The 26,093-nt window shown below is 40.8% G+C and overlaps 1 protein-coding gene across 1 annotated transcript in view; it reads right to left on the bottom strand.

The window, feature by feature from the left end:
- Positions 1 to 3,709: 3,709 nt before the first annotated feature.
- PPP1R1C (protein phosphatase 1 regulatory inhibitor subunit 1C) overlaps positions 3,710 to 26,093 on the bottom strand; it is a 41,242-nt gene continuing 18,858 nt past the window's right edge. Inside the window, exons 3-5 of the mRNA XM_052676064.1 lie at positions 23,954 to 23,991; positions 22,084 to 22,144; positions 3,710 to 4,151 (exon numbers count right to left, since the gene is read on the bottom strand). Coding sequence (XP_052532024.1) covers positions 4,063 to 4,151; positions 22,084 to 22,144; positions 23,954 to 23,991 — 188 coding nt within the window. The 3' untranslated portion in view covers positions 3,710 to 4,062. The remainder of the gene's footprint in view (positions 4,152 to 22,083; positions 22,145 to 23,953; positions 23,992 to 26,093) is intronic.

The raw sequence follows: 26,093 nt of genomic DNA, 5'->3' as shown, positions 1-26,093 counted from the left end.
GGATGACAGGAAGTTTTCTGTACACAGCACACCATACTTTTCCAAAAGAAAGGACACTGTCAGCCAAAACCTGTGGTCATTTTTGAACACAGTTCCTCTGACTTCAGTGGAAATTACACTTTAGAAATGACTTTTAAATCTTGGCTCTTACTTTGTATCTACTTAAGTATTATCTGCTTTTGCACCTGGAGAATAAACAACACATACCATCCTGTAAGTCAGGTCGTGGAATTTTTCCAACAAACTTATTAGCACAATGTCTCAATAAATCAAAGTGAAGAATCTGTCATGGAATAACAAGTGTAACACAAGAAAAAAGAAATAAGGCTGTAAAATGCAATAACAAAGCTCCTTTAAATTGCTGTACATTAATGAGCTGTGGGATTCTGGGAAAAAGCTGAAATCAGTCCAAAGAGACAGTTTTCTTTCAAATCTTGCTGTAGCCATCATTTTGCAAATGTCACTTCCTGCAATATCTTGAAAGGAAGAACAGCAGCACAGAAAGGCCATAGACATAAGAACACGATGAGAGATGAGAAGAAAAACAACAAATGAGTTGCTCATTAAAAAAAGAATTATATTCATTACTTGCCTTCTTTTTTTTTTCAACCTCTTCTTTCTTTCTTCATCAGTTCAATCACGGAATATGGGCTAATACAATCCATCTCTAAAAGTGTTACTTGAATTTTCTTTTGTCAACTCTCACACCACAAGCATGCAGAAATCGTCTGTGTTTCTGAGCAAGTGAAAGAGTAGAAATGTTTATAGTGATGGTTAATATTTAGCATCTTGAAAGGTGCTCAAGGAACTTGCTGTGTTCTACCTGATCCATCAACTCCAGTTCTCAGCTCTCCAGCAGTGCCACCATCTGACTTTTCTCAGGCAGGTCAAACCGAGTAATAATAACATGGAAACAACATTGATGGAGGGTGAACAAAGATTTCCGTAGGAAAATTGCCCAACAACATCCTGTTTTGTTTTGAAAAGCAGATTTTAAACAATATTAAATTTTCTAGAGTATTTAAAAGTAAACTACAAAAAATACTCAAAAAATTGCTACTCTAAAGAAATGAATCCCTATGGCATAGGTGAAGGATTGCCCAGGTGCTCTTTATTTTAATAATTTTCTTCCTTCCCCTTGCCAGTCTCTCTGCATTGTTAGAAACAGATCAAAGTTATCTCTGTTGTCCATTTTGACTGCATACAGTATTTTGCACCATTGCAAAGAGATCTGCATGGTTTATTTAAGACTCTACAAAGCTGATCATACTGCGAGATAGCCAGAGCTTTCAATTGCACCCAAAGTGTAGGAGAAGCTCTCTGTTAAGAAATTCTTTCCAGTATCCAACCTGACCATCCTCCAGCACAACTTAAGGTCATTCCCCTTCGTCCTATTGCTGTTACCTGAGAGAAGAAGCCAATCCCCAGCTCGCCACAAACTCTTTCCAGGTAGTTGTAGAGAGCGATAATGTCTCCCACGAGCCTCCTCTTGTCCAGACCAAATAATCCCAGCTCCCTCAGCCTCTCCTCATACCTTTTGTGCTCTCAGTCTAGTGATCCAGCCTGTCCACATCCTTCTGTAGGGCCTTCCTACCCTCAGGCAGATTGACAGTTTGGTGTCTTCTGCAAATTTACTGAGGGTGCACTCCAACCCCTCATCCAGATCATCAATAAAGATATTAAACAGGACAGGCTCCAAAATTGATTCATAAGGAACACCACTTGTGACAAGTTGCCAGTTGGATTTATCTCCACTCACCACCACAGCTGGTTCCTTACCCAGCAAAAAGTGTACCTGTCCAAACCATGGGCAGCCAGTTTCTCTAGGAGAACACAGTGGCAGACAGTGTGAAAGGCTTTGCTGAACTCTAGGTAGACCTATGTGAGCAGCCTTTCCCTCATCTACCAAACGGGTCAATCATAGGACATCAGGTTGGTCAAGCAAGACCTTCCTTTCATGAACCCATGCTAGCTGTACCTGATCCACCTGTTGTCCCACACATGCCATGTGATCACATTTTCTGTCTTCCTGGACATTTCTGTCCTGGGGTTCAATGATAAGTCACTGCAGTTCTACAGCTCTGCTCCATGGTAAGCACTTAGCTGGGTATTCTTCTGTTTTTCTGGGCTCTGATGTTTTATTCCCTCTTTCCTTGTAGCCATCCTTATGGTATACCTCTCAAGTGGAAGATCAGACAGTTTGCTTAATTCTTTGATTTAAAATTGTTGTCATACAGAAAAATGTGCATTCTATCCATATCCTTTAGGTGAGGTTAACACCAGCAAATGGTGGCGTGGACCCACAGAATCTTCTGAGGAACAAGTCCTGTCACTTCACCAAAAATGATCAGTCTGTTCCTACACTCAGACATGCTGTGTGCATAACTCTGGGTCAGGACAGATAGAAAGCAATAGGCTTTTAAAATGATATAACACAGCTGGAATATTTAGAGATGAGGGAGGTGATAAGAGATCTGCATTTAGAAAAGCATTCAAAATGAGGCGTGGCTATCTGAGGCCCTAATCAAACTATGGAGCTTCATCCAGATAAGAGTTGTTAAACAGGCTTCTTGTTCTCTCATCACTGCATTAACAGCTCTGCAATGCATTCAGATCTGCTTCAAATGGAATCTAATTTATAAATCCAATTCATAAAGTGTAATCATCCTTCAGTCCAACAATGATCCTGAAACAAGCTATTTGTAATGAATTCTCTATATACTTATCAGGTGTTTTGTGCTGCCTCTGAAACGCTGAAGTCCCAAAGTGCCTTGTGTTTGTATTGTCTATTACAACTTCTGCATGTTTTATTCCTTTGGCCCATAGATACCTCTTACGTGGAGCCTCTGGGTACTAATAACCAGCAAAAATTAATACAAATTGTTTTATCAGCCAGTAACAGAATGCCTCTGTATTGGTCACCATTTTACTGCCGCAGCCAGGGTTAAGTGAAGAGCCTGGCACAGTGCAAAATCAAAGTCGTGACAAAGCTGGGAGCAGAGCCCAGCTCCTCTTGATACCATTTCAGTCTTGACTTTGGCCTGTTCAGATGTTTTATGAAGGGTCACTTCCCTGCTTTCCTTGTTTGTAGCACAAAAAGGCCTCAGCCCTGTAGCTGTTCCTGCCCAACCAAAGAGTCCTTTTAGTTCTTCCTATGCAGCTGAACAGAGCTAGAGTCACAGAAGCTGAATGCAATAATGGTGACAAAGAGGACAGATACTGCAGTGCAGATGGAGGGCAACAAGATGGCTCCCAACTATAAAGGAACACTTGTTAACAGATCCCTTTCTCGGCGAGTCTGCATGGAAGAGCTCAAGCTGTGAATGAAATCATCATGCAAGGCATAGACAGAAGTTTCTGTGTTTTCATATGCCCGGGGAATTTTTTTTTTTTTTTTTGCTACCTCAGCTCTCTGAGATTGACTAAAGTCAGTGGAAAGTTAAGTCTTTGTATCAAACTTAGCTAATACAACAGTACAGTTAATCTTAAAGCCAGAAAAGTATTTTAACTGTTGTGTATCTGGGAGACACCAAAGAACATCTTTGCATACTTCTCCATTGGACTGAAGAGGCACCTCTGCTTATTTTGTTCCTGTCTGCATTACTGCAGGTCACTCTAACATTACTGGTAAAAGCAGCCCCTAACTGATGGGGTCATACTATACAAACACTCCTCCACAAGCTAGACAAACCCACGGTACAACATACAGTCTTGTCTAAAGAACATATTATTTATTTTGTAGCTCTTAGATGGGATTTATTTACAACAGGTCTTAGAACACAGCTCACACGCAGAAGTTAAGCTTTGGCAGTACTGCCATCAGATCTACCATGTTTGCAATGACATTTCTACGTCATAGAAAAAGAAAGAAGAGTGACGTTAAAACAACCATTTTATCTCTGGGTATAAGGCTCAAAGAACGGATTTGCAGGTGGCCATAAAGCCCAGTCAAGGTGTGCCCCCAGCACACCCTGCTGTGTGGGAACATAAGTGGTGGTGAATAGTGGGACACACACACAGTGTCACATCGCGGTACCTGGCCCCCAAGCAGACCTGCATGGCTTAGTGGTCCCATTCCTCTTCTCTTTCACCGATTCCCTCTTCCTCCTCTGGGAACGCTGAATCACTCTGACTCTTCAGATGCTTTATCCCTGAAAATAGAACAGTTAAAATTTGTGTTAGTTCATATCAGACATATTTTTTCCATGAAAGAAGAAACGAATAAATAAATAAATAAATGGAAATATTTTTATTGCCCATACTGGCTCCCATTCCCAAAAAACTCTTCACTCAAAGAGTACTGTGATGTATTTCCAACAGAAATACTCTCTTCCTTGAATATGGACCCTTTGGAAATTTATCATACTTTGTAGGAACAGAACAGCTTCTTTTCTCTTAGAGATCAGATTAGTATAGCCACTATAAAGCAAGGTTTGAGTTTTAAAGGTTGAGAGAGTAGGTGTAGGAATCATTCTGCCTGAGCCTGAGGCTGATATGCTGAAGGCCTTGTTCGCTCCAAAATATGGGAAGATTTTTCCAAATTCATCACTTGGAGAATTTTCAGTTATTCGAGTTTAATGAAGTTACAAGCAGCTGAAAGCAAAATCTCATAGAAGTTCTAACAAGGGGAGTGCAGCCTGCATCCAGCAGGAGACAAGCTCGGTTCAGCCTGGCCTCCAGGCTCCCTCTCTTTCAAACGCATACAAGCAGCACTTAGTTCCCTGGGAAACAGTTGTTCAGATGTAAAACATGCAAATAAATTAATGCTTCCTAGCACAGTACGTGTTAAGTGTGCCCTACAATAATCAACACATATCCAATTAAGTAACTGTGATGATAAGTGAAGAAACACTTGGAGTGCTCAGCTACCACCATGCTGGTCTCTTTAGCAATGCCTTTCAGTAAAACAAATAATTTAATATGATTTCATTTAACTAAAGGTTAAAAGAACATTCGTTTCAAAATGATGCTATGTACGTATGGCAAATTCATCTCCTTTTGTTTATCACTGTACTGGTCTAACGTGCATTATTCAGTATTTCAGATCATAGAATCACAGAATTGCTCAGGTTGGAAAAGACCTTAAAGATCATCAAGTCCAACCATAATCTAACCAAACTAACTACACTAACTCCAACAACACAACATGCTAAATCATGTCTCTGAGCACCACATCCAAATGGTTCTTAAACACACTCAGGGATGGTGACTCAACCACCTCCCTGGGGAGCCTATTCCAGTGCTTAACAGAAGGGATCAATGGGAATCAAGGAGTGTTTTGAAGATGAAATTCTCACTCACCAGGCCACTTTCACTATTAGTTAGTTGTTTTTCATAACCTCCTTTCTACATCCTGCCCTTCCCATTGCCAGTCACTGAATACCACGCATCTTTGTACAGACTTGCAGCATTTCCTACACTGGCCAATGCATGCAGAAGACTCACAAAGCCGTCATTCACCAACCTCAAAAAAGTTGCGATGGAGGTTGCCAGAATTATTTGATCTTGCAAGCATTGTTATGAAATAAGACAGCTATGCAATGAAGGAAGTTGTTATGAATTGACAGATAGGCCATGGAACTCCTGTCAATACTGCATTCTAAGCCAGCTGCTGAGAAACTAGATCTGTTCATATCCAGCATCTTAGCCTAGCAATATCTGTTTGCCAAAGGGTTATATTCTGGTTGGAGATCGAGTAAAAACTTACTACTCGGGTCACTCCAACTGTTCTTACTACTGTTGCTATGGTGGGGATGGTTTAATAAAAAGAAAAATATTTCTTTTTCATCTTTTCGCTCTTCTTGCACATTGCACTGTGAAACAGAGTTCATAGCTCTCTTTTCCTAAATGGCAATCAAAGAGGCACCAGAACAGTGTTGTCTGGGGTTTGTCCCTCTTCATTGATGAAGCAAGGCATTAAGGATGAACAACAAATATAGACAGAAATTTTACTCGTTAAAACAAACAAACAACAAACAGAAAAAAACCAAAACAAAACAAAACACAGGAATCCAAAGACAGGATATTTTAGAAGATACTGCTTGTACATCCAGAAGATCCAAGTTCAAATAATCAAGTCACTCATTTTGCATAAACCACTTTTCAGTAAACTTTACAGTATTAATAACTGCAAACAGAACTGCAGATGCATACCCACAAGTGAGTCCCCCATCTCAACAATGCTCCTTACTGCAGGCAGTGGTTAATCCTGAACCTGTGGGCACATTGCCCATAAGGTCTCTCACTGTCCAGTCCCCAGCCCAGGTGCTTGTCCCTGCTCTTCTTTGGGGGTGGTTTGTGGGGTCTAAGAGATCTCCTTGCTGGTCCCCAGCCCTGCTCCAGCTGGGATCTGCTCTCCTGAGAGCAAAGCCTTTCCAGTCCCACTGCTGCTCACTGCCCCCAGACACAGCTTCAGCTTCTCACTGCACACTCACCACAGCAATCACACACTCACAGGTTGCTCAAAATCATTGTATTCTGCTTTAAAACAAAGCTTATCTAAACACTGACATCTGGTTTTTTCTCCCTTTTCTCCCACACTCCTTTATGTTTCTGAAGCCAGCACAAGAATTGCTTTTCCTCAAAGGGTTCATATTTCACTGTAGGTAATTTAATCCAATTAATGCTGATGAAGAAACCTTTAATGCCAAGCCATATTCAGCAGACGTGCACTAATACACTTTGAACTGTTAATTCTTTTTAGATGAAGTCACTGCCTCAAAGCATATTTCTAGATTACTTATAAATTATGAGTGCAAATGGGACAACTTCCTGGCATTTTTGCAGTCACATAATAACATCTATGCTGTTTAATCAACAGTCTATCCATCTGACCAAAGCATCAGATTAAAAGGCTAAGATATGAAACAACCAAGTGCTCCTGAATTAAATTTCTCCTTTAAAAAAAAAAAAAAAAGGTAATTAAGGTAGTTCTCCATCTCTTATAATTAAGACAGTTCCTCTTCCTATTTAACTCTTCTGCCTTCATTCTGCTTCATTGCCCAAGGAACACTGTTGACATTTATGAAACTTCAGATTGAAATCAGCTTGGCAATCTGAATTCCCAGCAGTTTGGAGGGTTATTTAATTTTATGATTTAGAACTTTCCCTATTGAAAACCAATATCCAAATTCTTGAAAAAGAGTGGAAGCTGAAACTGAGCCACAGACAAAGCAGGCTAACCTTCAGACTTTCAGTACTTAGATCATTTTGAAATTATCAAGCAAATAAACCTGGACAAAGAGGATGATAGCCAAATGAAAACATCTGCTTTGTGCCAATCCTAAATGAAATACGCTCTAGCTCCTTCAGCAAAAATGGGAATATCAAGACAAAAATCATGTATTCAATCCCCTGGATTGGGAGAAATGTCGTTTTGTGGATCATATTGCTCTGAATTTAACAATCAGTCCAAAATATTTTGACTTCACTAAAGCTCTTTTGTCATACTTTTGTTTTCAATTGAGACAAATTTTTGAAATAATAATTAAAAAACTTACAGCACAATAACAACAACAACAAAAAATGCATTTCATAAAGAAAAAGCCTCCACCACACATCTGGGTCTTACTCACAGTACTGGTAAGCAGGCTGCAGTTGGAGGCAGACATGTAGAGCCAGGAGAGCTGGCAGGTCTCAGGGAGCAGCCTCCTCCCAGCACAGGCATGGTCTGCACTGCTGCAGAAAAACAAGCAGCTGTACCAGAAGTCCACCTTGGGAAAGCAGGAACTCTGTGAGTGAGCTCCATTTGCAAAAAGATGATGTATACAACTGGTGAAAACAAAGACAAGATAAAACTGAGGAATATAGGGAAATTAAGTGCTCAATGCCTGTCTCCACAAGAGCAACAACCCAGACTCTTTGGCAGCTCTGGCACCCTCACCCAATTGCATGTCCCCCTGCAGACTCTCTTACAGGTAGTCTCAAAGCCACCAATGGTACAAAGAAAATCCAACAGTAATCTGAAATTACAGCAACAAAACATACAGACCCAGCCCTTGACAACTCCCACAAGTGACCACAGCCAAGCCTATTGGCAGGTCTTGGCCTTGCTCTTCCAGATAACACTGGGACATTCTCTTCTTTTTTTTCAGGAAAGGAAAGTTCAGCTTTTGTGATTGATCTTATCTCCAGTTATAAACTATTATTTAGCTTATTTACAATGAATATATGTACAGTTCTATAAATGCAAGTTTAGTCTCATTTTAAAGTTAGAGAAATGAGAAGAAGTGACACACAGATATTCTCAAACTCCTGTTTAGATCATCCAAAGAAAAGCAAAGCCAGGCTGTGGCTGTCTTAGTGTGATGGAGTCTTCGAAGGCTAGCACACATGGTGGGTCTTTAGAGTTCAGGACAAGAATTTGAAGGACCAATGTGGCAGTTTAAACTAAGCTGGCATTTTAGCAAGCTGTAAATCAGAAAAACAATGTGTGCTATGTTATTTTATATCTTAGCTCAGACTGAGGAGAAGAAAAAGTTATCATGTGTTTAATGCGTTTATGAGACCAAGATACTATTCAATCCCCATTTATATTTACAGTATTTTTTCTCTCAATAACGTGGATCTTTTTCAAAAACACAGATAATCAAATGAAAACAAATTGTCTGAAGTACTGGCAAATCTAACTGGTTTATGTAGGTCACACCTGGAGTAGATCAGATCATCAGCATATCCAGAAGGTCACCACGGCCTCATAAATATTTGTGAATGACCTTTCTGATACCAAGCAATGAGGATTGCCTCATTTTCTAAATGCATGATGGCTGTTACTAACTCATCTCTTCGCTCCAGATATAGAATATTTAATTCCCACGGTGAGCCTCTTAAACGACAAATTTGGGGACTTGTGCTGCTTTCTCTTCAGTCAAAAGACCCAGTGTTACACTGGCACAACGAAGACTGTATGAGAGCAGCAAATTCATGTTGCAAAATTCCAGCTGTTTTCCATTTTATTCTCTCACACTGCACTTTCTACTTCAGTTTCCTCTCCCAGAAGCTGCCTAAAGCAGCTCTGACTCCTTCACACTAGCATGAGGGATCTGCTTCAGCTCAGCAATGCTTGGTCAATACTGCAGAACAAGCTGGCCAGAACAAGCACTGGACACAGGGGTCAGTTGAGCTGTAATCAAGGGACAGCACCCTTTACTTACAGTAGCCAACAGAGTAAACTAAGGCTTTTGTTGCTCCAGACCAGGATATAATCATCTCCTTTTGCTGGTTGCCTCGCTAGCAGGGATCAGTCAGTCCTAAGGGTTCCAACAGAAAGCGGAAGCTGCTGCAGTCAGCTGCGTGGCTGTTTCAGACTGCAGCAACCCCAGCCCACCCTTAGTTCACTCCGAAAAGCCAGAAAACATTTCTCAGCTGATTATGTGGAAGATGGCTCTGGGTCAAATACCTCAATGATGGCTCAAGGTGAAAAACATGGCGAGATGGTTCCCACGTGCTTAATGACAGGCTCACTGGGCTGCCAGGGTTTGCAGCAGGGACAGCTGAAATTCTTCAGCTACATCTTTTCATCCTAGTTTTTCATGGCTCAGACAGAGGCTTAGAGCTGTCTGCTCAAACTCTGCATGCTCATGGTGAGACAACTGAAGCAGCCCGCATGTTCTGAAGCATCCACAGCCAAGGTGCTGCAGGCCATCAAAGCTGACTTACATAAATAAAAGCTAATAACTCAATGCTTGGTTGTCTCTCTGTAAGGCAAGGAAGGTTCTTTTAATCCTGAGGATGTCTATAGTCAAAAAACTTGAACCATAAATAGGCTGATCAACTCTGTTTGTACTGCCCTGGTACAATAACATGGCTCCAATGCCCACCCCACTGGGGAGGTAATATTTGCTCAGTAAGCTTCTCTGCAAAATTTAACTGCATGTAGCTTTCTGTTAACTGCAGCAAGGAAGATTTAAGAAGTTGTATGCAAGGAATGAGGGGGTATATGTACATTTGCAGAACTGAGTACTACTGTAGGCTTAGGGAGATATGAAACCTGAGACCACATCCAGATTTGATGCACCAGCTGTGGCTGGCTTCTCTTACAAGGACAAGTGATTAAATTTAGGTCCAGTCACAGATTAGAGGCAAAATCACCAACACTTCGATTCTAGCCCTTTTTGCTAGAATGGATCACTGGAAATGTTTATTCTCAGACACAAGGGCCAGCATCATCATGCTCTCATAAGTATTGGTCTTGCTGCTCAACAAACATTTTTACTCCATTCAGAACTATCTTTGGAGGATTTTTAAGTGCGAAGATATGTGATGCCCCTCCGCGTTGATGGTGAAGAAAACACTTTGTAAAAGGTAACCTCACTGACAACATCCTCACTTTCTCTCCATTTCCTAGGTCACTCTCTTGTTCCTGCTCACAGCTGTAGCACCACAAAGAACAACCCTATGGGATGTCCTGTGACACTCTGGATGGAGAGTGCACAGATGCCCACTGACCTTTGCATACTTTTGAGAGGAACAACATTGCTTCCGAGCCCTCACATAGCCAACATAGAAACTCCCAGAGTTTGATTCTCCACTTGGCATCCTGTAGCACACCCAGGGTAACTACATGACTGACAGCTTAAGTGGAACGGAGTCAAGACAAAGCATTTATAAAAATGACAGCAGCGGACTTCAACAGCTGAATATTTGCATTTGTTCAGAGCTTTGCAATTGTTGCTTGCCTGAGATTAGGAATAAAACCCTGAAAGTAAAAAATTTCCTTTATGAGAAGAAAAATGAAAAGATACTGCCAAAACATTTTATTTACACTAGTGGTGTAAAAACACTCAGCTTTGCCTAGTTCTTTTTAACATGAAAATGTAGGCATGCTATAGGAAAAGTAATTAACTTTTTATCTGAGATGAAAACACAAGCGAAATTAACTTAAACACTCAGAGATTTGTGTACTGAGAACCTTACTGAAAATGCTTTATGAAGTATTTTGATCTCCACACCTCTATGAGACTTTTCTGAGCAGCTGTATTTCGGTTTCCTTTAGACATTCTTATCTGACTTCAGTGTCAACTGACAGAATTTTCCAGCTGCTCCTCTTTTCCTGAAGAATTACACTATGGCTCTATTTTTTCATATTTTTTGGCCAATACAGGGATTTTTCTGAGGTCAAGAAACCTAAACAGAGGAGAAAAAATGACTGCCACATCCTGAGAGGAGAGAATCCCTGGCAGAGACAGGAAGCTGCTGAGCTCCAGAGCAGGAGGCTGAGCCCACAGTGGGATGAATGGAGTTCCGCATGTAAGGGCTGAGCAGTTCCTGGTGCTTCACAGCTTCCTCTGCTCCATCCCAAGTCTTGGCAGAGGATCCCAACCCCCCAGCTGCTCTGTGTTGTTTGTCTTCTGGATCCGTATTTTCTATCTTTGACATTCTTTTCGTGGACGTCATTTCTTTGCTTGGTCTGGATCAGAAGAAGCACGAGGTTTGTTAGTGGCAGACCTGAATCTCATGCTGAGCACTTTGAAGCCTGAGATTTTTAGAGTGCAGATAGAAAGCTTCCCAGTGAGTTGTACTTGTTAACCAACAACAGGACCAACAACTCTGCTGGTCAGCAAAATATGTAACTCCGTCTTTCACTGCCATAATTCCATATTCTGTGTGGCTTTCACTTTTAATTAATCCGGTTTGCTTGGTTTCTGTCAGAAGTCTATAAGCTTCTCCATTAATTTGCTAAGAATGAATATGCTATGGATGAATCCCCTACTGAGTTGTAATTACACTCTTCATTGTGAATCTTCTTATGATGACAAAGGAGATAGAGTTTTGGCATCCATATAAACTGACATCAGTAATATCGTAAACTGTGGAATGAGCTCTCTTGTTGGTTTAAGTATCTCACAAACTCCTTCAAAATGACAAGAACGTTGCAATGATTGAACAAGTGATTGATAAGTCTGTGCTTACATTAAATTATCCCCACTGTAGTTCCTTCACGGGTGACATATGAATAGCAGGCAATTCCCTTTTTCTTGTGTGTGTTATGTATAGTAGCTGCAGTGCTTACAACCAAAATGGAATCTGTTGGGAAGAATGAGCCTGCTCCATTTTCACCACATCATTGTCTGTGAGCTGCTCAGATGTCCTCAAACAGCTGGGATCTGCTTCAGATGGCAAGGCTCGAGTCTTTCCTGTAGCCCCAGGCAGCAGACATTTCATGCTAACTGAAGCAAATTCAACACAGCGAGATACAACAAACATCGAAGAGCACCAGAGCTCTTCTGAGAGATCACAGCCAGTCCAGTCCCTCTTCTCTTTTAACACCCTGGTTATTAAAGAGGTCTTTCCCATGCTACAGTTTTGGAGCTCGCAGCCTGCACTAATTTTTTTATTCTGAGACATTTTTTCACTGTATTGACCAAGGAAACTGATGTTTAGAGAGTGCTGTTGTAGAAGTAGGAAACATAACACTACAAAAGGTGTCATCTATCAGAACAAAGGTGAAATTCTGATGTGAGCAGCTGCAAGATTAAGTTTTTAATATGCTTGCCATTGCCATACTGTGAAATATCTGCATTTCACAAATGGCAAATAAGACAGCTATTGAATCACAGAATTGGTGAGGCTGGAGTGGTTCCTCAAGGGACTCCCAAACCCAACCATGTTGTCCATGACCTTGTCAGGTCAGGTTTAGAATATCTTCAGGGAAGGAAATGGCAAGCTTTCTAGGCAACCTGTTTCACTGTTTGACTGCTCTTACAGCAAAAACAACCGAAAAAGTATGTTAAATTGAATTTCATCCACTTCAGTTTGAGTCCTTTGACTCCTGTCCTCACATCACATACTAGCTCATTTTTTAAAGCAGAGAAGTGTCACAAAGGGAACTGTGTCTAACATTGTTACTTAAGGCATAGATATACTTAACATAAAACTGCAACAGTAGTCTGAAAAGTAACTAAACAGAAGTAGGATGTGGATGGTAATAGATACCTTACCATTGCTCCCAGTGTTCAGATAGGTTTTTTTTAAAGAATCCATGCTCCTAACTCATAAATAGTTGGCTCTCTTAAAAGCTGCAGCTAAAAACACACTAAAGAGTGTGAACTTATCATTTCTAACAGTTTGACATCCCAATCCAGTCTGAGACTATGTGAATACTTTTGAGACACAGCAGGCTGCCCTGTAGAAGCAGGGATAGCACAGCTTTCTGACAACTGAAAGTCCACCAAATTCTTATTCCTAAAACAAATTTAAAACAAATACTAAGAAATCAGATATTGAACATGGAATGCAGCTACCAAAAATGATTTGCATTGCCACAGATACAGCTGGTCTCACTTTGCAGTTGCCATAGGCAGCAAAACATCAGGGGCAAAATCTTTAGTGGCTCTTCATTGCATGAATGACTCGAGCTTGTGAGAAACCTACATCTCCTGGTTTGCCTAAGGCATCAAAATACCCCAGAGCCAGCATCCACTACAACCAGAATGTAATTACATCTTGGAAACACACGATCTGCCACTTAAATTAATAGTCAGAGACTGGAAACAAGCATTGCTCTCAATTCTTCTGGAAAGTGAAAATAATAATATAGGAGAAAGAATATCAGTTTTCTTAGTTTCATTGTGGAAAATATAGCCAACGTGCAAAAATGGCAGACACACCTCTACATGATTAGACACGTTCATTTCAAACTCATAGATTCTGTAAAAATGAGTTTCAACACTGTTCTTACTTTTGATCTTACCAAGAGTGAGATTGAAGGGAAAATGGAGCTCTGAGCACTGCAGGATTTGGGGAAAACACACAGGTGAAATGCAGTGATAATCTAACAGATTTTAGATGAGAAATGTAGGCCATAGGTGGACTTCGACATAATTCCTCTAGTTCATTTATAGCCTTACTTGCCAATTTCCCCCAAATTTCAACACAACTATTTAGAAAAAAATCTCCTTCACAATTCTAGCCGTAAGAAAATACACCTACATGTCACCAGAGGGAGCTTTAATGCCAAAAATCCCCTGACTGCCTGCTCAGCAATTCTGCTTTCTCGGGGATCAGGAAGCAGGGGAAGAGAATTTATACCGATTCTCCTCATTCCCAAAAGGAAAGGAGCAATGTGCTGCCTACCTTTGGCTCTGCAAGGAAATCCGCCCTATGAGCACCGGGTGTTTCTGGGCTGAGAAGATCACAGCAAACTTCTTAGGTGTTTCTCTTGTTTGTTTTCCTCTTCTGAGTGGTCATTAAATCCCACAACTCCTTTTAAAGGTATCCTTGAAAGCAACTACTCTGCAGATTGCTCAGAGCCTGCTGACAGTCTCCTCCAGGTATAAAAGATGTGTGGGATAACGTTGGTTCAAGGGTTGGGTGAGGGCTGAAAAAAACCCTGAAAAATCTTGTTTCAGGAATAATTACCAGCTAAAACCACTTAGAACTCTTTAAACAACTTCCTTTTGGCCCATGCAGCTCACAGGAAAATGAATCCCTTTTCAGATCCATATGTTTGCTGCAGTATTTCCTGTTTGTTGTTTTTTTTCCTCTGGTCACATTCACACACATAATTCATTTGAGTTTTCAGGCCTAGCCATGGGCTGAAAAGGATGTGGTTGAAATCTTCAGGCTGCTCATGTTCTTGTCTCCATGCCAAAGCTCTGGTGGAGGGTTTTGGGAACTCTCTGTTCCTGCCAAACCAGGCAACGTTGCATCCCAAGGGGTGAGGAAAAGGAGAAATTATGGAGGGGAGGAGAACCACATGGCCATCTTTAGAGAACTTTTCACTTTTCATTAAATTCAGACTATTAAGCATTCACTCCAAAAAAGAACAAAAATCGAGTCATAAAACTCAGGCAACATCCCCATTACAAGGAACCCAAGACAGATGGCAGTTGAGAAAAGAAGCAAATCTCAGCCTTATTTTGGCCTAACCACAGAACTAAGGACCATGTTGCTCAGACACAGAGATATCACGAAGATAGTGTACTGCTTGGACTTCTGCTGGAGTCAGAATAAAACCTGGTGGTAGAAACTAAAAGAGCAAAGGCTAAGTTACTGCCCTGGAAGAGCATATTTCAAGGCTCCCAGGAGACATTAAGAGACATGAAGGTACTACTTAGAGATAAGAAATCAGATGAAAATGCAGGGGAGGATTTTTGTTTAATTAGGCAAGAGGTGAGCCTGCATCCCATGGAGGCTCTTCGCAAAAGCCCTCCTTAGGGAGGTATTTGTATTGATTCCTCACCTCCTGATCAAGCTGTTCCCACCTTTGCACCCACAGCCATCAGCACATGAGCCACCTCCCCGAGAAGGAGAGATCTGCTCTGCCCAGCAGGCTGACAAACCACACAGTGCTGGGGATGGTGAGCATCTGCCAAAACCATCTAGCCTGTATACAGAGTCCTGCAGCTCCTTTCCAGATGCCAAGGAGGGGTCAAGCACTGCACAGGAGCCCTGCTGGTTCACGTGGTCTCCTTGTTTAGGATCAAACTCAGGGTTTTTGGTGCTTGAGAAGAACAAAGGGGCAATTATTTATTACAACAGGGCCTACTGGAGTCAGTGTCTGTCTTGGGGCTTGGCTGTTAACCTCCAACCCAGAACATATGGCTACAGCCAGTAAAGAAAATCTAATGCCCCGCCAGATGACTGGCTTCACAGGAACCTAGCATCTTCTCAGATAGAAATATTGTCTTTTCTTCAAAAGCTTTTTCAGCAAAGCCCTGCCAAAATCTTTGGAATTAAACTACAAATACGCCTCATGATATAAAGTAACCAGAACAAATCATTGCTCTTCCTGGGCTTTCTGCTTTTTATTTGAAAATAAGTACTAACTCTTTCACATTCTCTTTCTGCAATATTTTATGTACTTGTCTCTTTAAAGATTTACTTCTTAATGTCTTCTGTTACTGCTTAGAAGCAATTGGTACCATGATGTTTACACTGTTCTATCTTTGGTATGACAGTACTCAATAATACTATCTCCAAGCCAGAAATGCTATTTCAAAGACATTAGTAAGCTTATCATTCCATCATGAAATCAAGGCCAAAAGGGTCTGCTCTTAGAATGAGGCCAGTTTAACATTCATTCCATGAAGGTTAGGATGAACGGTCAGGTACAGGAACATCATGCTGAACTGAATGAAGTGAGAGGAAATATTCCCCCTGACTTTCTCCGGCATTGGATCAGGCCATAAACCACACATGGTGATCTGGGGGCTGATATTAGTACTCAGTACAACCTTTTCTTTTTCACATGCCAGGTACCAGTGGCAGATGACAAGCTGTAGCACAAATGCCCCATTTTCAAGTACAGCAGATGTCAAGCTTAATCTCCACTGAACACCTCAGTCTCGCTAAAGGTAATGTGGTATTTATTGCAGACAGGGCCACAGCCATTTTGAATTAGAAGTTGCCAGCTGTGTGAAATGAAACGTGTTCAGTGCTGCCAGCAATAAGGAATTAAACACAGACTACAGCAGCGTCTGCCAACTTTTGGTGGCAGTCGGTTGAACCTGAGGTGGTGGCAATCTAATGCATCCCAGTCACTAAGTCAGAGATTCACTAATCAGCTCATTTTTTTAAAATTGTATCTATTACCATACTAGTGTGCAAGTGTGAAGCAGGAGAGAGGCACAGGGAGAGTGAGGAAGAGACCAAGCAGTAGAAAGTAGCATCCTGAGAAAGAACAGCAAAGATGCACATCCCACCTCTTTCTTACAGCGGTACATACATGGGAATTTCAGAAATACCCCCAACTAGGTCTGATACATCAGTTGAAATGAAGCCAGGAAGTTTGTCCAAGGCCATGCTATATTAAGTGATGTGCTCGCCTCAAGGTGCTTTTGTGACTAAGATACGGATAAGAGTAGCTAAAAAAAAAATTTTTCTTGAAACAAAAGCTACACTTCTCTTTTGTGATTTGGCTATGAAAAAGAAAAAAAATGTAATTGTACAAGATTGCAGAATGAATTTTCTTTACCCAGTGCTTCAGGAAGCCCTGGCAGTTGTGGGGCTTCCACTCCTGAAACAAAAAAAACCTGATAGTGCTATATCACATCACAACAAATTGACAAACAGGAGCAACGCACGCAGATAATGACGCAGATTGTTGCCCTCTTCTATTACCCAGGAAACAACTATTGAGATAGATCTTCTACCTAGAGGGAAGGGATTGAAGAATGTGCACCATACTGCATCTATGCAGGGGTCTGAGAAGAGGGTCTGGCCCCATCTTTGATGATCACTTCAGGTTCTGGCCTGTGCCTTCACAGAACCACCAAGGTTGGAAAAGACCTTTAAGATCATCCAGTCCAACCATTCACCTATCACCAATAGTACTCACTAGACCATGTCCCTCAGTACAAAATCCAAACGTTCCTTGAACACCTCTGGGTTCGGTGACTCCGCCATCTCCCTGGGCAGCCCATTCCAGTGCCTGATCACTGCTTCAGAAAAGTAGTATTTCCTAACATCCAGCCTAAATCACCTCTGGTGCAGCTTGAAGCCTTCATTGTGGACCAGTCCCAGACAACTACTCGGAATTTATCTCAGCCCCTTAGCTCACTGCAAAAACAAAGATATAAAAGTCCGAGCCAAAGTGACTTACATAAGAAAAGCATATGAGCAGCACCAGCTTACGCTGTGAATTTTGACAAACCTATCTTGATGTTCAGAAAAAGGTACAAGATGTGTAAAAGATTGTGGCTAACATTAATTTTCTAAAAAATTAAATTTAAGACAATTTATGAAGCACAGATGACACAAAGACATAGTATTTTTCTTTTTTTTTTTTTTAGCATTCTATTTCTTGTTTTCGCCCTAATGAATTTAGTTAATGACAGAACCTAGTCAGAGTTTGCCATATAAGAAGACAGGCCATAAAACAATACAGTTTTCTGTAATGACTGCTTTAGACTCACAAACGTCACTCCTCTGCCACTTGAAATAAATTTAGCCTCAGATTTTTGCTCTGTGATAATTCTCGTGAGCTTTGAACTCAGTGCCTATCACAGTAACAACAGTCCTTTATGTCTCCAGACTCTATCTGTGTTCTTGTTAACCTTCACTTACAAAGTAATGAGATGCATCAGACATCGTCAAGCTGGCCTAAGGGGTTACAAATTTGGATGAGGGCCACATACTGTACTAATTGCTTCTAATAAATTACATATTTCAGGAGGGACATCATGATTTTAATAATTTATTCTACATTTTGTTTCCTTTGGAGAACAAGCAGGTACTAAACAAGCACGGCATCTGAAATTCATGGCAGAAACTAGAAAGAGCTCATTTAATATCAGCCATCACTCTAAATACTAGAATTATGCATGTATCAAATCCCTGGGTCTGAACACCCTGGGAACAGCCAGTGAGTCCTGGATGTTTTAATGAATCAAACTAAAAGATGTTTTTAAATGTTCCTTAGGATTATAACAACTTGTACTTCATCCCATTTCAACTGTTGTTGCTAGGACTAGTCAAAGAAAAAATCTTGGCCTTCATGCAAAGAAAAAACATCAAGAGGTGATGCGTTCTCCCAGTGGGTAGAGGGAAAACATAGTAAAAGATTCCACTTCAGGAGGGAAGGACTTTAATTATGATCTAATGGCAGCTAATTGCGAAGGTGGTCCAGTGAACACAGAAAGCAGCAAGAGCTTTCTTCAAAGCCCACTGGGAGTAGTAGGATCTTGATGCTGGCCCCAACGGCCTCCTGCAGGGTGAACTCAGATGAGGGAAGGTTTCCTCTTTCCCTGACCTCTAGCACACCCACACCAGTAGGATCACTACTAATGAAGTCTTCAAACCACTCAGGAATGAGCGCTTGCTTCTCAAGGGAAGACCTTGGTGGTATTTAAATAGATGTTAGTATTAATAGCAGAGGGGCTGGTAGATAATGTGGAGACTTATGACCTCTGGGGAGCAATGCAGATTTGGGAACAGCTCAGGCTGTCTTCTGTTTGTCTTTGTAAACCTTGTTTCCTGTCACTCCAGTACGTGTTTCCTTTCAAGAATGAGCTGAAACAAAACATGATATCTAGGTAGTAGGAAAACTGCATTGGTACAAAGCATGTCTTTTAGACTGAAAGCTGCCACTGTAACTCTGAGCCTCAAATGTGCTCTTCTAATTTTCAGGCGGTGATGAGGTGCCAAGGAAGTACCTTTACCAGGGATAAGCACAGTCTGAGCTGCAACTCTCTGCCTGGGGGGGTTATTTCATTTCAGACTTCTCTGGAGATCATAAGGGGAAAAGGCACAGCTCCCAAGGGCTCCTCATACTCTCCAACCAGAATAATGGAGATTTCTTTAAGTATACCAATTTGTGGATGAATGGACATGTTTAAAAAGCTGGGCACCTGCTTTGATACCGAGGAAAATTACCAAAGGATTCTTACTAATTTTATCATAAAGAACAATAAGCACATCAGTACTAGGATAAACCAACCTTAAGCAATGAGAACTGACTGAAAAAATAAATTGCTTTGGATATAACTGATAACTCTTCAAATGGACATATTTTCCCTGGTTGTTTTTACGGTGTTCTTTGTCAGGAAATACAAAGTCAGCTTCCGTACATGAAGAGGAGCTTAAAATGGAAGGAGAAAGTGATAGGGATTCAAGCTTAACACATTAGCACATTGGAAATTAGGGAAGTAAGGGAGCATTTGAAGCTCCCATATAAAAACTCAAGAGACAGGGAAGAAAGGGGGGATGAAGAAAGACAAAACGGAGATGTTGAACTCAGAAAACAGTAGAAAAAAGTTACTAGATTAAGTACATGGGATGAACCTATCACTGATCTGAGATGGTATAAGCTTAGTAGAGTTGAGAGTTTAGTCTATGACATTAGAGCAGCCCTCAAACACGGAAAAAAGTTTCAGCCTTCCTTATGTTCAGTCTTTCATTAGTTATCATTACTATCCTCAGGTAAGAGGTGCTGACAATGTACATGAGGTAAATCGTAATATACTGAAAATACTATGAATTGGGTTCAATCTTCTGATGCTGACTTTTTCCATCATTGCATACTGTGTAAGGCTGTGGAGTTAATAAAAACTAGGGTAGCAGCATTAGCAAAAAAAATATTTTTGAAAGCAGAATAAAGAAACCTCTTTGCCATCCATCACACGTGGTAATATAATACTAGAAAGAACTCTGCACTGAGCTGTTATCTGGTTTGCTGTCTGATCTTCTCTCCAGATTACCACCTAAATCAATAGCTCTCACATTGATTTTTCAAGCACATTATTCCAGTAAAAAGAACAATGCCGTGAGATGAGTCAGCTGTTTGCTATGTCTGCAGAGATGCTGTGTGGGTTTTTTTCCTGAAAAATCAAAGCAGGAACCAAAGTGCACACACACGTACATAGGAATAAGAACTTACCTGTTGCACTCTAACCAGGCACTGGCTCTGTATGCACATGGCTTTGCTACAGCTTGCTACAGGAACTGCAAACCCACCAAAGACAGTGCAAGCCATATTAAGGATGGAACCAAAGCATTTGGAAGCAGTATTAGACAAATAATAGCATTGTCTTTCAGTTCAGATCGTTCTATGGCAGAGTGGAAAAGTATGCTCACATTAAGCTAAGAATGCTCTCCATCTATCACTATGACATGTACACAGTGCTGCATCTTCATTTACTTTTTAAATTTCAAATATTTTAATGTATTTGCATAGTTAATGTAACAAGAACTATTGTCCTGGTATTGTACCAAAAAATATTCATCACCTAGAATCTCATGCTCTACTGTAGATAGACACATACACTATAAGTACAGAGGGAGAAACAGCTCAGGGGGAAAACACATGCAAAGCTGAGGGAATACTGAGAAATCAAGAAGCCTGCTATTCTGAAAGCACTGGGGAGAAAAACCAAATAACCTATAAAAATAGAATTATTTAAATCATTAAAGAACTTTTAAAAATTCTGTTTCACAGTCATGCTTTTCATAGCATTGTGTATTTTGGATTGCTACATGTGCCCCCTAGTCTCAGTCTAAACAAAATAACATGAATGTTTTCATAGCAATGAAGAGGAAGGAATAATGAATTTTCTGTTTCAGGATACTTTTTTTTAACAAAAAGGTTTATATTTATGTCATTTCCAATATGTTAAATTAAGGGCAATCCAGCCTGTTTACAATGCAGTTATCAACTTCCAGGTGCCTACCTGTGCTTCTGGGAATATCGCACCGGTTAAGGAGTTAAGGTGTACAGGATAAGCATTTTACACTTTTCATTCTTCTGTTCACAAGCTATTTCTGATCATCTGTAAGCTCTTTTCTTCTAGAAAGTCTCTTCCTTGGGAATTAAGTTTATATAGTAGCAAACTTTGCCAGGAACTTCCCCAGACCTGAGCAGGGGTAATGCTGAGTAGGATGTAGTCTTAGGACCATGAGGACCTGTTTCAGATCTCTTCATTTACACACTGTTTAATTAAGACTTACGTGGGGGAATAATGCAGCAGTGGCATCAATAAGAGCTATTGCTGCCCACTCAAAACTTTCTGTCACAAATTATTAAAACTTACTATAAGAAGATTATTTCTAATATCCAGTAAACAAACTTTAGCCAGTTTCAACAGGTAGCAGTACCTAGGTGATGTGTTCAGTGTTGCTAAGTGCTGGAGAACTAAAGCTACTGAATGAGATATTAGATATTAGTAGAGCTGGCTGTTATGGTAAACTACCTAACAATTGTGGTTGTGATCCACTCTACAAATATTTTACTTCCTGTATTTTGTCAGGTTGTGCTGAGCAGAAAGAATGGAAATTGAAGATATTCATAATCTACCAGGAGACACTTGGCTTTGTCCTGTACAGACAAGTGACAGTGTAAGCAGCTGGTGAGTCCCCACAGATCTTGCCTACTGGAAGCATGAGCAAGTCACTGAAGAAACAAGGCCTTTAAACAGATTTCCCACTGCTGTTATACTGCCCTGAGGGCCAATTGCAGCCCAGTATCAGGTAGACAACCATTCCCATGTGAGAGACCAGAGACACATAAGCACCAACTTCTCACAGCCCCCACGCTCTGCTTGGGGGAACATGGAACTATGGCTTGTGCTGAGTGTTCCCTGTGCACAGGGGCACAGAGCTGCATGGGACCAGGGTGCTCCCAGGGCAGGGACAGTACCTGGACAGTACCTTTGAGAGCAGGTGGGGTGTACACGCTCTGCTTCCGCTGCTTTGGCGATGAGCTCTGGCACTGGGGATTGAAAATAGAGACAGATGGTAAAACACGGGCAGAGAACTTTCTTGTGCTTAGCAGCTCGGGGTCGTGCTGCGCAGCTCTTCCCTCTCTTTACCTGAAAACTCTCTGAGGTTGCTTGCCCAATGCAGAAACAAACTTATTTCACACTCAGAATTACCCTGGGTGCTTTTCAGACTAAGTGGTAGTTCCTTATGGCCTCAGTAGGGCTGGATTGAAAGCCATACACACAGGCAGCAATGATAGGCAGGTTTGGGATAGACTGCAGCGCTCTGCGTTGCTCCCAGTTCAGGAGCAATGAGAAGCATCTGTGGAAATGATATCGTGTGAAGTCTGATGCCAGCTCCTGTGCTTTTGTGAACACAGGGAAAATTTAAATGGACAAAATATGCTTAATGAACAACTTTAATAGCTCCCAGGCACCACTGAAAATTACCCTTAACTGTAAAAGATGCTGTTATGCACAAAGTTAGGGCAGTCTGTGTTTTTAATAGTCTATGTAACTGACTCTAAGAAGGCAAATACATACATATATTAAAATAACGCAAGATTTACTTTAACGAATATTCCAACTAATCAGTATAAAGTATATGCATAAAGAATGACTCCATATGTAAGGTAATAATGAAATTATTACTACACGCATTCTAACAAATGAAAAAAACCTCCCCCTGCAATTTTTCAATGTATTATAATACTCCTCAAACAATTCCACCAACCACTCAGCCCTCAGCTAGTCCTGTTTTAAGGGATATCTTTAGAGATAATATAACTTTTTGACCCCAAAGTCACACCTATGCACAAAAGATGAATTATTCCAAAATGACAGCATTAAAATTACACGTGGAATGATTACATCAGTGCATATCTAACAAGACCTAACTGAAACATACTCCAGTGCTAAGGCAGTGCAATTTCTGCAAAAGTTCAATTGGCGTATGTACCAACATGGAATATCTCCATATACAGAGGATAATAAAATCACATAATATCTCACACATGGCTAGGTTTGGAAGACATACCACATTCCCAAGAAAAATGTAAAAAAAAGCTGTGCCTGAGCAAGCTTTACTTGCTCTCATCAATTTTAGTTTTATTTGCTTACAATGATGCTGCCTCCTACTTTTCCTCTGGTGTATCACCAGTGAATTTTAATCTCTTCAAAGATTGCTGGAGACAGCTCTTAAGAAAAACACTGCCACACAAATGCCACCAATCCTATTACCTTATCACAATGGATGGAGTGATAACATTTATAAATAAAAGATTGTCTTTTGGAAAGAGAAAGCTATTTATAATCACTCTGTGATAGGTTGCTGATCCTCACCCCAGTGAATCACTGATAAGTCTGCATTTGAATCCAAGTCTGAAACAATCAATACCTCCCGCAGCTATTTTAGAGCTCTGCTGGATTCTCTGGGCAATTGGTGGAGGCTAAAGCGAGAAGGAACTGCAGGAGCTGTGGGAGGGAAGATGAGAGGGGAGGAGCCGGTTCTCAGCTCTCCTGCAGACAGCTTCAGTCCTGTGCCTACTGTGGGCTAGGCAAAGGACAGCAAGAAGGGACTTTTGCAGCCCCACAGCTGCCTGCAGCCCCACAGCTGCCTGCAGCCCTCTGCTTGAAGCAGGAGGGTGAGGAAGCAGAGCTGGTGGACACAGTAGTTGGGTTTGGGTTGGCTGTGCTGCTGGAGGCATGTGAGCGTGTAAGTGTAGGCAACTACAGCCATGGACCAGGACATTTTGGAGGGGTTTTAACAGTAGTTCTATCCTAACAGTAAATGAATTTTAAGAAAAAAATACTTCACTTACTTCTGCCTGTGAGATGTTTGTTCTTTTCTCATCTTTTTCTAGAAAATGAAAAGATACAAAATAGAAAAGTTAGTACAAAAGCGTTTCCTGGTGCAAAGTCTTGCAGCTCTGCCCAGCACCCTAGAACATTCCTGTAAATAAGAAAACACTCTGTTGATCTGCAGCTTCCCCTTTGCATCACTCAGAAAACCTGAGGCCTTATAATACTGTATTGTGTCTGAAGCCCTTCACTCCCATTTTTTGTCTGGCTGGGCTGGCAGCAGGGCTCCAAGCCCAAGCGATTTGTGGTGCCCAAGCATTGCGCTATGGCTGCAGAATGGCATGCAGCAGCCTCACTCAGGGCTCTGCTGGGCTCCAGTAAGCACCAACAAGACCTTCCCCTTCACTCGACTGTTAATAGGCTAGTAATGACACTCAAGAGTAACAGTAACATTCAAAATCAGCAAACCAAAGTGCAATGAAGTCTCATCTTAAATCTGAAAAGTTTAAGGACACCACTACTGTAATCTTAGGAAAGGCTGTGAAATATTTCCTGATATCACTTTTTTGCCTTTATTTGTTTTGGAGAATAGGTGTGACAGAAACAGTCAATAATAGAGATTCCTAATGAAAATAAATATTCTGGAAACTTATCTAACAATTAAATCAAATAACATGAAGCGGAGAAGCTGCAAATTTTCCTAACCATTGCTCTAAAATCAGCTTGTCCACGAGACAAAATTATTTTTCTAGCTTTGTATTGATGCGGTTAATGATCAGAGTCTCTTCCAATGAAAACTTTCCAAACATTCCACAAAGATCATTCAGGATCTTTGATGCACTGTTGTTACAAGCTCTAAAATAAAGAGCCATTAAAAACATAGACAAAAATCTAACTGCACCACTACTTGCAAATATAATTGTCCAATTTCTACTGATGTGTGACAGATTCGGAGGATGAATCAGTTCTGTGTGCCATCGCTTCATCCACCTTTGTATCTAGGTATCAGCTGCCTCTAATGTGATTTTTTGTCAGGGGAAGAACCAGTCCAGGCAGACTAATTGCATTTCCTACTGCGTTCCTTACCCTCAAGCACATGTATCTTGCAAACATTAATTGACTTACTGATCTTTCTTGAAGTATGGATTTCACATAAGCTTTATACAAGAGACCTTCATTTGATTTATACTCAAGGTTGAAAAACGTGGTTCAAAACAGCACTGATTACTTCAGTGTGGTCCCACAGCTACGGAATTAGACAAGACAATCAGGAGGCCAGTTCCTGCCATTGACATTTGCATGACCTTGAAGCTGACTAATCTCTTCCTTGAATTCCCTACCTGTAAATAAGTATAGCAGAACCTTGTAGCCTTTTAAAGCACTTTGGATCATGAAGATATCCCGGCTAAATGGCTGATTATTTAAGTCCTTGCAATGTTTCTTATTAGAAGCATGACAGAGAGACACAGACTTCAAATACTCAACACCAGAATTTTTACCTCAAGTTCCTGGACTTAGTTTAGAGGCTGAAAATGAAACAAATTGAAAACTTTAAACAGAGAACAATTAAGAGTAAATTATGTCCTGTTCCTTCTTGAAACACTAGGCTTGTTCGGATTCAAAGAATTTGTGGAAAACCCAGCTTGAGACTTGCATAAGGAGTCAGTCTCGCTGCAGACAGCAGCTTTGTTGGGTTTCAGGTCTTCTCCCCAAGGATTTGCATTTCTCTAACCCTTTGGGCTTGCACTTTAACTATTCCTCTTAGTGAAGTAACACTGAATTTATGAGAACCAGAAAGTTTCCGTCCTTTCCTTTTATCCAGCAGCCCTTAAATAATGTCGGCTTTTTGATCAAAACCTGTCCTGTCAAGTTACAGAAATCATTGATATCCACAGGGCAATGAGAGACAATAAATAGCAACAAACAATGCAGAAATTCAAGAATGACTTACAAAAATACACCAGTAGTTTTTCAAATCCAGAAAAAAGCTGGAATGACCAAAGGAGACAAACCTGAAGCAGCAGGTGTGAGGTGTTTCGTATGTATTTTGAGATCAAAAGAAAGGCAGAGACAGCTGGAGATATCTTTTGGTCAACAGTACATTTTGGTAGATGTTTGAGCACAGAAAGAACATTGCATGCTTATTTTTGAAAGGCATTT

Source organism: Tympanuchus pallidicinctus, unplaced genomic scaffold (assembly GCF_026119805.1).
Source record: "Tympanuchus pallidicinctus isolate F22 unplaced genomic scaffold, pur_lepc_1.0 scaffold15, whole genome shotgun sequence".
Classification (NCBI taxonomy): Eukaryota; Metazoa; Chordata; class Aves; order Galliformes; family Phasianidae; genus Tympanuchus; species Tympanuchus pallidicinctus.
The sequence above is the reverse complement of the archived record's forward strand: the minus strand, read 5'-3'. Positions and strand labels throughout refer to the sequence as shown.